Source organism: Morus notabilis, unplaced genomic scaffold, assembly GCF_000414095.1.
Source record: "Morus notabilis unplaced genomic scaffold, ASM41409v2 Scaffold1934, whole genome shotgun sequence".
In the NCBI taxonomy this organism is placed as follows: domain Eukaryota; kingdom Viridiplantae; phylum Streptophyta; class Magnoliopsida; order Rosales; family Moraceae; genus Morus; species Morus notabilis.
The window spans coordinates 94,531-106,346 of NW_010365145.1; the positions used below are offsets into that span (position 1 = coordinate 94,531).

The 11,816-nt window shown below is 34.5% G+C and overlaps 2 protein-coding genes across 2 annotated transcripts; one reads left to right on the forward strand and one right to left on the reverse strand.

Annotated features, from left to right (window-relative positions):
• Positions 1–1,561: 1,561 nt before the first annotated feature.
• LOC112093397 lies at positions 1,562–3,325 on the reverse strand. The gene is made up of 2 exons (XM_024171711.1): positions 2,117–3,325; positions 1,562–1,747 (listed from the first exon to the last, which is right to left on the reverse strand). The coding sequence occupies exons 1-2, from the start codon at positions 3,323–3,325 to the stop codon at positions 1,562–1,564; spliced, it is 1,395 nt and encodes a 464-aa protein (XP_024027479.1).
• A 1,708-nt stretch (positions 3,326–5,033) lies between these two features.
• Positions 5,034–10,285, forward strand: LOC21388507 (TATA-box-binding protein). Its single transcript, XM_024171710.1, has 10 exons — positions 5,034–5,338; positions 5,919–6,040; positions 6,944–7,031; positions 7,433–7,504; positions 8,151–8,201; positions 8,588–8,632; positions 8,765–8,857; positions 9,289–9,390; positions 9,474–9,547; positions 10,007–10,285. Coding segments are annotated over exons 2-10 (603 nt in total). The 5' UTR covers positions 5,034–5,338; positions 5,919–5,963; the 3' UTR covers positions 10,008–10,285.
• The last annotated feature ends 1,531 nt before the right edge of the window (positions 10,286–11,816 follow it).

An 11,816-nucleotide genomic window follows, 5' to 3' on the forward strand; every position in this document is an offset into this window, starting at 1 on the left:
CGGGGCTGTCATTGGGTCCAAAAAGAGGGGCAGTGCCCTGCCTCCGATTCACGGAATAAGTTAAATAACGTTAAAATAACCAAAAACATACCATTAACCGACCAAAAAGACCAAGAATTGACCAAGAACATACCAGAACCGACCGAACAGACCCAGAACAGACCAAGAACATACCACCAGACCAAGAACAGACCAGAACCGACCGAACAGACTAAGAACAGACCATAAACAAACTCTAATAAAACATTAAAAACATACATTTTTTACATATTTTTTGACTTTTTGGGTATTAATAACCATTGTAATTTATAAAAGAGAAAAAAAATTAGTAAAAAAAGAAAAACCTAAAACAGACCAATAACCAACTTTAATAAAACATTAAAAACATACATTTTTTACATATTTTTTGACTTTTTGGGTATTAATAACCATTGTAATTTATAAAAGAAAAAAAAAATGGTAAAAAAAGAAAAAACCTAGAACAGACCAATAACTAACTTTAATAAAACATTAAAAACATACATTTTTTACATATTTTTTTTGACTTTTTAGGTATTAATAACGATTGTAATTTATAAAAGAGAAAAAAAATTGGTAAAAAAAGAAAAATCCTAGAACATACCAAGAACAGACCAAGAACCATCTTTTTCTTTTCTTGGTCTGTTCTTGTTATGTTCTAGGATTTTTCTTTTTTTACCAATTTTTTTTTCTTTTATAAATTACAATGGTTATTAATACCCAAAAAGTCAAAAAATATGTAAAAAAATGTATGTTTTTAATGTTTTATTAAAGCTGGTTCTTGGTTTGTTCTTCGTCTGTTCTAGGTTTTTTCTTTTTTTACCAATTTTTTTTCTTTTTTATAAATTACAATAGTTATTAATACCCAAAAAGTAAAAAAATATGTAAAAAATGTATGTTTTTATTGTTTTATTAGAGTTTGTTTATGGTCTGTTCGGTCGGTTCTGGTCTGTTCTTGGTCTGTTCTTGGTCTGGTGGTCTGTTCTTAGTTTGTTCTTGGTCTGTTCGATCGGTTCTGGTATGTTATTGGTCAATTCTGGGTCTTTTTGGTTGGTTAATGGTCTGTTCTTGGTTATTTTAACGTTATTTAACTTATTTGCCCCTATTTTGGGACCCAAGGCCCGCCTCGGCATGCCACCCCCGCGCGCGCGCCAATGCCACCCCGCGCGCACGCCAGTGCCCCCTAACCCCTACCGTGCACTAGTGCCCCCCAATTTTACCCGATTTTACAATGAAACACGCGTTTTGCCATCTTCGGGACTGGTTCGAAGTTTTTCACAAAAAAAAAGTCATTGTGTAAAAATTTAGGCAGCATTTCCCCATAAATATAAGCTTCCCCAAAGCCAAAATAACCTGTTGAATATAATAAGTGTAATTACATTGTAACGATGAAATTTTTTTTTCATGAGTACATCGGTGCGTTTTTACATTTCTTCTGATAATGTCCATATTGCCCACACCTAGCACATCGGTTTTGTCTTCGTGTGAACTCACCTATGCTGGGAATGCGTATTTGCTTTAGCCTACCCCTCTTTGGTACAACTCACGGTGGAAGAAGGTGAACTTCCTTTACGTGATTCGGAATATCCCATTGCGCCGTATCCGGCACATGATAGATTGTCTCAGCATACGCAAGAGCCCAAACTTCTGTCCTGTAGTATTTTGAGCATAAATCATAGAGAGATATTCCTGCTTCTCTACGACATGATATTGCATGCTCGCATGGTATCTGCTCAAGGTCGAACACACGACAAATGCAGCTCCTCGCTCCAATGTTGACAATTGCAGTGGCCTCTCCACCTGTCACTTGGAACTCAACAGTATTTTATCTTGTGGTCGTTAGAAATCCTGCTTTGTTGTGCCTCTCATGAAGAGTTTTTTTCACACTTGGCGTTAATAATGTTTTAGTTTTAGAAGCTTCGACACGCCTGTTATTAAACTACTCTGACATATTCACTTGTATAAAATTAAAGAGGGCAATGACAGGGTAATCTCGAACATCTTTGAGCATTGCATTAACTGACTCAGACATGTTTGTGGTCATAGTATTATATCAATTTCCTTTAAAATGAGCACGAGACCACATTTTAAAACGTACCTGCTCCTGTAGGTATCTGGCAATACTGGGATATCTTACAGACAACTCATCAAACAAGACAGAAAACTCGTCAATGTGGTAGGCCTCAACGGTTTTAAAGAACAATGGCAGAACACCGATACATCTGAAATTACTCTTGATGTTTTGAGACACATGCCATGTGCAACAACCGTGACGTGCTAATGTATAAACTGTAGATAATGCATTACTTATACTTTGATTCCTATCAGAAATAAAAACTAATTTCTCAGAATCAGTGATAATTTCCTTCAGGTTCAAGAAGAACCATGTCCAAGATGCATCATTCTCTGAGTCTACAATGGGCCACGCGATGGGATAACAATGACGTTCACTATCCTGTGCAGTGGCAACTAACAACGTACCTCTGAATTTTCCCTTCAACCACGTTCCATCAACACTGATAACTTTCCTCATGCAACCAAAACCTCGTATACAAGGTCCATATGCTAGGAAAAGATAGATAAAACGGTTATGTTCATCAAAATGAATATTGGTGATACTGTCGTGATTAGTAAGAGACGCCATATGAAAGTATGATGGGAGCTTAGTGAAGCTTTCTTCAGCCGTACCTCTTAGGAGTTGAAATGCATGCTCACGAGCCTTCCATCCTTTGTAATAACTGAAGTCCGTCCCGAATTCATCACGGGCATATTTTTGAATTGATTTGGGAACATGACCCTGTTTGACGCCTATAAATTGGTTTTTCATGCAACTTCCAATAACGGAGTACGTTGCTTGCCTGTGCTTCGCCAAACGTTTTTCTAACGAGCAAGAGTGAACACCATTATACTTGCGGATTACAAACATGTTCGATAGTTTCAGTGTGCAGGCTCGAATACGCCACACACATTTCGGATCCACATACTCTACTACAATCACGTCTTTATTTGATTTTGTTGTTCGAAATTCAAACTTCCACTTCAAAGCTATTAAATGTAGCTTTTCCTTCAAATCATTCTTACTTGTAAAGTACTGACCAACTTTTAAACTAGATCCGTCACTGAAGGTAGATCCATGAGATGATCCAAACTCAGTCTGGTCGATACAAACTAAAGGACCAGTAACTTCTACTTCATTTAAAATGGCAAGTGGTTGTGGCTCTAGCTGTGGCTGTGACTCTGGTTGTGGTTGCGACTGTGGTGGAATATTATTACGAGTCGAAAACTCATCTGGAGCTATAATACCCATAAAATCACGATAAAAAAAATCGTCATGCAAAGGATTTCTCCTAATTTTGACAAAATCAATATGTTCTTTTGGATTCATAAACTTCTCATCCACTATCACGTGTAGCGGTACCTCGTGGGCTATATCCCTAAAGAATAACAAATCATCATTGTCTTTTATTACAACGGGCAATGATTTCTATTTCAAATTCGGTACCCACGATAATTGCAAAGAATGTTTTTGTCCATCAATTCCACATTTTCTACAAATCTTATCAACGAAGGTTTCGAGAGTATCCTTCTCATCCATATATATGCCAATTAAATTACAGTCTGTATGCCACACCCAACAACTTTCATTCTCCTCCCATTTTCCTCTAATGTAAAAAAAAATCCTCCACTGAGGCATTATTTAGGTTTTAAAACTGCAAAAATTTAATCAACATAATAATATGTCATTAAAGCAAACCAAATATCCCACGAACAGACTAAGAACATACCATAAAATGAGAACAAACCAAGAACAGACCATAATTAATAAGAACAAACTAAGAACAGACAAAGAACAAACTATTAACCGACCGAACAGACTAAGAACAGACAAAGAACCGACCTCCAGACCAAGAACAGACCATTAACCGTCCAAACAGACCAAGAACAGAACACGAACCGACCCCCAGACCAAGAACAGACCAGAACTGACCGAAAATACCAGATTCGACTGAACAGACCATGAACCGACCATATTATAAGAACAGACCAAGAACCAACCATATTATAAGAACAGACCAAGAACAAAAGACCAGAACCGATCGAACAGACCAAGAACTGACCATATTATAAGAACAGACCAAGAACAGACCAGAACTGACCGAACAGACCAGAACTGATCGAACAGACCAAGAACTGACCATATTATAAGAACAGACCAGGAACAGACCACGAACCGACCAAGAACAAACCTTTTTTTTTCTAAACCCAGCATATCTTCATCATATCAGACAATGTAAACTGGTCTTTTACCATGTAAAATTACTATTTGAATGTATTTTAAACATTTTTAACTACATTCTCATCTTAAAAACACATGAACAACTACGAAAAACACTATGAGAAATATAGAAAAAGAAAGACTTACTTAGTAGCTCTTCTTCAAACTTCATTTTGGATGAGAAAAAAACGCTGAATGGGCAAGATAATAATGTTAATGAGGTTATGCGACGACGATGTCTTGAGAAGAAGAGAGAAGAAATGAAAGGCTGCAGGGAGAAGAAAATGACACGAAATGGAAGAGGAGGAGGAGAAAGAAAACTCTAAAACCATAATTGATGATGTGAAATGCTGATATGGAAGTTGGGCTACTTACCCAATTTAATTTTTTGGTGATTTATTTACTTAAAAATACTTTTTACTTAGTCTATTTATACAAAATGTCCTTTTCCGAATCGCTCTAAAAAAAAAAAAAAAAAAAAAAAAGGTGCTTGGTTGTCATTAATATCCAACGTCTGTGACAGGATTCGGTGGCCACAAGCGAAGAAAAGAGCGCCATGTTTGACCATATACGTGGCATCTTGCAATTCGGCATTGAGAAAACGAACATCCAATAAAGCCGTGAACGTAACCTTTTTCATCCCGAAATTCTAAGAGTACCCCCACTTGTTGTTTCATTATGAGGGACAAATGTGAGGGCAAACACGAGATACTATATATATAAAGGAGGTCGCTAAAGAGGCTCGGTCTAAAAGCCTTCTTATTAGATCTTTCCAGAAACCACCGAATACCACACATCTCATCGTCTCAACCCTCCCCCTCTTTCTATCTTCTTATTTCTCTCTCTACGAACTCATTAAATTCTCTCTGAAAGATCGAAACCCAATTCTCCGCTTAATCAAAACCCATATCTTTCCTATAAAACATCCCTCAATTCAAAAATTTTCCCGCGCATCCAAACACCCTTCTTATCTTTTTCTCGGCGTGAATTTTCCGGGAAAATTCCTGTTCGGATCAACTATATATCCCTTCCGTTTGCGAAAAGGTCCGATCTCTCTTTTCTTTAGCCGATTGGTGACCTCAAACCTTTAATGAGGGGCGAATCGAGTGATATCAGATGCTTTTCCGTCTTGGTGGCTCTAGGGCTTAAGATCTTGAATCGGAGGAATTTTTCTGTTTTGTAATGGAACAAATTGGATTGTTTTTAATCTGGATTTGGATATAACTGGAACGATGATGAATCTGATTCTGATTCCATCGAACGGCCGATCCGATTTCTTAACGGATCCTTCTTTTGTTTTCTTTCCCTTGTGATAAGAATAACAGCTCAAATTAACAAAATAAGAAAAGAAAGAAAATCTTGAGCTTCTGTTGTGGTTTGTTTCCAAAATCATCTTGGCCTTCCCTGAAAAAAAAAAAAAAAAAAAAGAGAATGAATGAGGAAACCCTCTCCAGTAGTTTTAGTTCTAGGTTTTCATCTTATTTTCTCGCGGTCCCTTTTCCCTCTAAAGGATCTTTAGTGGGGATGATTTTGTAGCAAAAAGATATGACTTGAAAAGTTGTAATTCGTATTTAAATTCGGTGATGTTAATACTTCTGTCTTTTTGCTATTCTGGTATAAATAGGGTTGAGTCGTTCTCACTGTAGATCGAGGGGATAGTAATACACCAATGGCGGAACAAGGTCTGGAAGGAAGCCAACCGGTAGATCTCTCGAAGCACCCTTCAGGGATAGTTCCGACCCTCCAGTGAGTATCGCAGATTTGGATTCATCGTTGTGTGTGTCTATATCTATATATATATACACCAGAAGTCAACGATAATGGTATTGTACGTTTTTGATCTCCAAGGGCTCGTTCTTTTCATAGATTTGAACCACAAATGAAACCTTTTTACTAGTGTTTTCTCTAACAAAAATTTGAATTTTTGTTCAAACCTAAAAAAAATAAACGGGCCCTGAATTTTGATAACGTGGGAAATACCAAGATCCGGTTGAATATGCATTCTATCCTATTCACATGAGTTTCCTCTTTCTTAAGCCACAAACACAATTAAGCTTTAGCTTAGCTCAACGAAAGCAAAGTTGTTAAATGACGAATAACATATTGATGTATATTGGCATCCATTTTCACGTTCCGGTTTGAATAGCATATTGATGCAGCTGAACTTAATTTCACGGACCTAACTCCTAAGTTCAGCTCTGAACTTAGCTGAAGCTTGTTGATGCTCTACGATATTAAATGCTTAGGCTAGATTTTTCCGTTTTCCTTTTCCGCTTTACGTTTCATGTTATTATGATATGAAAACACTTCTCTCCACGTTACACATTTATGTACTTCACACACCCTCCTTCCCTCATGGCCCAATCAAATTTATGTTGGGAACTTAACATGTTTGATCTTTAATACTGACATAAAAAGAAACACTTGAGACACTTCTTTGTTCTTGTTTCTTTTTGGAATTTTAAGGCATTAGCAAAATCTTTTTTGACAGACCATAGGTCGTGGGAGTACTTTGTTATTGTTTATTTTTGGAATTAAGACATTTGGCAAATAGTTCAAGTGACGGACAACTTGTAGTGTTCATGTTATTTAACACTACATTTATTTATGTGCTCCTTGAGCTAATAATAATGTCGTGTCCGAAACCAGGAATATAGTCTCTACGGTTAATTTGGACTGCAAGTTGGATCTTAAGGCCATCGCATTGCAAGCCAGAAATGCAGAATACAATCCCAAGGCATGCTATCTCCTCTCTCTGCCCCTCTTCCTTTTCTCACTATTTTTTTGGTCGATCCTAGCACCACCTCTTTTATTGAAGTCTGACTAGAAATATGAAGTTGAACCGGATGTTTTCTCACTTCTTGGAGCTTTATATTAACATGGATTCTGTTTCTTTCTCTGATGCATAATGCATTGATGTTAGTGGTAATTCTGTAATGTGTTCTAAAATATCTATAGCCTCAGTCTCATTTTAACTGTGGCTCTCTGGCTGATTTAACTTGAATTTGCCACTGTGGTTTCTAAAAGCAAGTGCTACACAAAGTTTAATAAAAGGAATCATATCCCAACATGTTTCTAATATCTATAAGAAATACTAGCGTCTTTTACTAGTTTTTAATTCATTGTTTCTCCTTGCAGCGTTTTGCCGCCGTGATTATGAGAATAAGAGAACCGAAAACCACAGCATTGATATTTGCCTCTGGTAAGATGGTAAGTGATGCAGTGGAGAAGCGTAAGAGAAAGATTCGAAGAAGGGATACAACCTTCCTAAAATCCATTGACTGACTTGTAATGATTTGTTGATTTGCTCACAATGAAAAAAATAAGGATAAGAGCAAAACTCATTGATGCTAGGAATACTGAGTATTGCACTCCAAATATTCAAAGGAAAAACTTTGAATGATAAATTTTATTAATCAAACTCTTCAAACAAACTTAACATAAAAGTGCCATATTTATTAGAGCCAAACCCTAAAGCAAACCTAATTCCTAATTGAAAATAAATCCAACTCCTAAACCAAATATAATTCAAAATTTAAAATCATGGTAATTCCAAGATAAATAACAAAAGACAATCCCAATAATGATTTAAAAATATAATGATATTCGCTTCAATATTTTCAATTATGCCTGTAGTAAGTTCCAAAGGAGCATCAAGCTGTTCTGTTTGATACTAGCATAAATTGCATGTGATGTATTATTTCTCCCTCTCTTTTTCTTTCTTGCGCTATAATCATATTGATGTTTTACCTCAAGAGTTCCCGTGTCATATGATATGGTTGTGATATTGTCATCCTAAAACATTTTGATTAGCTTATGTAGCTCATCCGGGTGCCTTTTGTGATGCTCTGATTAGGTTTGTACTGGAGCTAAGAGTGAAACTCAGTCCAAACTAGCAGCACGAAAGGTATGGTGTCCAAATGTGTGGCCCGATGTGTTTAAAATGTTTTCTGAAGATCTGGGAGACTAGAAAACAGGGTGAAACTCCCTTCTTTTTTCTTTTTTCCCTTTTCTTAGAAAGTAGGGTTTGTCTTGACTCTAGCCATTAATAGATCGGTATTAGATGTCCGAGTTAAATGATGCACATGTTGAAGATTCAAAGAATTGGATCAGGTTTAAAATTATGCAGGCCTAGGAAAAACTAGACAATAACCTGTTATATCTATGATTATTAGTGTATGATTATTAGTGATTCGTACAATCATTTTGTAAAACTATTATAAGCAAAGGTATGGAGACTAAAGGTCTTATGCCCTTAGCGGTACAGTCTTACATTTTCTTTTTGCTTTTCAGTATGCTCGAATTATCCAGAAGCTTGGTTTTCCGGCCAAGTTCAAGGTATTGTCATCTCTCTCTCCATGACAAATCAACGGTTTTTTTTTCCCTTTTTAATTTATGTTTTGATTTTTAATATATTTGGGTTAAAATTGTCATCCCTCGAACTCATAGTTTTTTTTCTTTATGGTGTAGGATTTCAAGATCCAGAATATTGTTGGCTCCTGTGACGTTAAATTTCCTATAAGGCTTGAAGGGCTTGCCTATTCCCATGGTGCTTTCTCAAGTGTAAGTGCCTTAAATTTGGCTCTTGTGTGGATTTAGATTTCTGCCCTATCTGTTCTAGGTATTACTAACAATTTTTTTTCCCCCTTTCTGCAAATGTTTATATTTTCTTGATTGAATTTTACTTTTATGTACAATTATCCAAGGAAATTTACTGTTTGGTTGTGTACCAGTCATCATGTGAATCCTAAATGCTTATTATTCATTGATGTTTGATCATTCAGATCGGAATGAAATGTCGTTTTGGGATTTTAAATAGATGGTTCTGTCTTTTGTTATCTATCTTTGACGTTGCTGAATGATTTCATATTGCTGAACCATAAACTTTTTTTTTTCCTTACAAACTTTTTGTATCAAATATTATTCTGGTCGTGAAACTTCACATGTTTGGCATCATAGTCTTGTACTGATGTGTTTCACTTATTGTTGGTCAGTATGAACCAGAACTATTCCCAGGGTTGATTTATCGGATGAAACAGCCAAAGATTGTGCTGCTTATATTTGTGTCGGGAAAAATTGTTCTTACTGGAGCCAAGGTGGTATCTTCCCTGGGTGCTCTTCGGATTCAGTTGTATTTCTCATGTTTTACCTGACCAGCATTATTGTTCTCCTTATTTAGGTGAGGGATGAAACGTATACGGCCTTCGAGAACATATACCCAGTTCTTACTGAGTTCAGGAAAAATCAACAATGGTAAGTAAGGCCTTGGCTTCTTCATATTCAATCTTCAATCATATTACATGGGTATTTATGTCATGTATATCATATCCCGTTATGTTGTGTATGATTAGTGGCGTGTCATCTGGTTAAAAGTTTTGGCCTGATAAATCATCGAAGGCCTTTTTTTATTTTTTCTTTTTGGGAAATTCGATTTAATATCTTCATAGTGAGCTTCCATTTTAATGATGGAATGTGTTGTGTACTAGTGGCTGCATAAAAACTTAAGCTAGCCAAAAAAGGAGGAGAAACACAATCTAAGCACAAAGGGAGTGATGTTTAGGGTAAATACTACTATCTAGTGCTAATTCTTGGTGATTATAATGTAATCATACGGTAATAATGGTTTGAATGTAATCATACGGTAATGATGGTATGAAATTTTTATTGTGATTGTTCGAATGTGTTGGTTAATATTCTTTTTCTTCTTGTCAGACCGGATCTAATTTGTGCAAGGGAAATTTTGAGGCGGGATTTGTGGAGACTTTGACTATGGCGGTGCTGGGATTGAGTTGTAAATATGATAGCGGGATTACTGGCTGTCTTTTTTGCTAAATAGTTAACTGCAAAGACAAATTAAGACCATTTTTGTTTGGGGTTTTTCTTTTTCCGTTCTTTTTAATTGGTGTAAACATTGCGAGACAACGTCTGATAAATCTTGAAAATGAAATGAAAAAAAAATAAAAGAGAAGAAGTAGCTTTGGACCTTCGGCAGCTTCCTGTGGACTTGAAAATTTTTCTTTTATTCGGTTTTTCAGAGAGACTAATGCAAATTATTCCTTAAAAGAAAATGTATTTATGGAATTATATAGATGATAAGACTAGCATATTGTCCGTATCCTTTTGTTTTTACCTTTTTTTTTTCCTTGAGGAATTAATTTTTATACGCTTACAGACTTGATTTAGCATTAAAAATGTATTGTTGCAATTTTGTTCTCTTTTCAGTAATGTAGGAAAATCCAACACATTTTGTATGCAGTTATTTTATCAAATAATTTCAGATTATAAACTACTAGGCACCAAAATTTTTTATTTTTTATTTTTTAAGCAATAAAGGAAAAAGGGGAATGCCAACATGTTTTATCAAAAGAATGTAAGTGACAATTTATAAAAAAAAAAAAAAATTTTTTTTTTAGACGGTAATTTTATAATTATTCCGACTACAAGGTGTAGAGATCAAATAAGAGTGAAAACTCCTTAATGCAATTGCCAAGCAAGCAAGCATGTGATGATTTAATGGAAAATTAAAACGAAAATTGACAAAAAAAAAAAAAAAAACAAAGAAAGAAAAGAAAAAAAAAGAAACGAGAAGTCCGCAACATAAAATTAAGCGTGCTTCTTAGTCTAATGAAAGATCTAAAGGAACACTAATTTAATAATTAAAAAAAAAGATATTTTTATCCTTCATTTTCGTACATTTTTATTAATATAGTTATTTAATTAAAAAATATATTAATCAACATTAAGTATAAAAATCAAGACCCAACTTTTAGACATTGTTCATTTCACTGATTTGAGTTTAAAATTTGAATTTTGTTACAGTAAAAAGCTTTCAGAAACAACCATATCTAACTTTTTTACTACAGTAAAAAAATTTCACATAAAATTACATCTCCACTCAAATTAAAAACTTAAATCATCAAACTAAACAAACTCTTAAAAATATTTATCAAAATTCCTCATATAATTATGGGAGGAGATAATAAAATGTCATGGTATCTCACATTCAGGTGTTTTGCTAAATCCATTGTTACTTTGGAGGAGTGGTTCCTCTAGAGAGACGTGAGACAAAACCTATAGTCTTAGTTTGGTAGTGCTGTAGATTTTGGAAAAATTACTTTTAGTTGTGCTGAAAGAAGAAGCAGCTGTTAGAAAAAGTAGCTGAGTGTTTGATAAACTATAATTATAGTAGCTGTGCTGGTTCTAAAATCAGCGTAATAGCGTTTGGTAAATTATAAGGTTGAATTGCTGTGCATAGTTAAAAATTATAACTATATTATATTATACTATAATATAATATATAATTACAATATAACATATATTTATTATTATATTTAATATAATAAAAAATATTATTATGTAATATATTATATAATTATAATATAAAATATAATAATATTATTAAAATAGTAACTGAAATAATTAAAATAATGATTATATTATATTATATTATAATATAATGTATATTTATTATTATATGTAATATAATACAATAAAATTATTATTAAATAACATATTATATAAT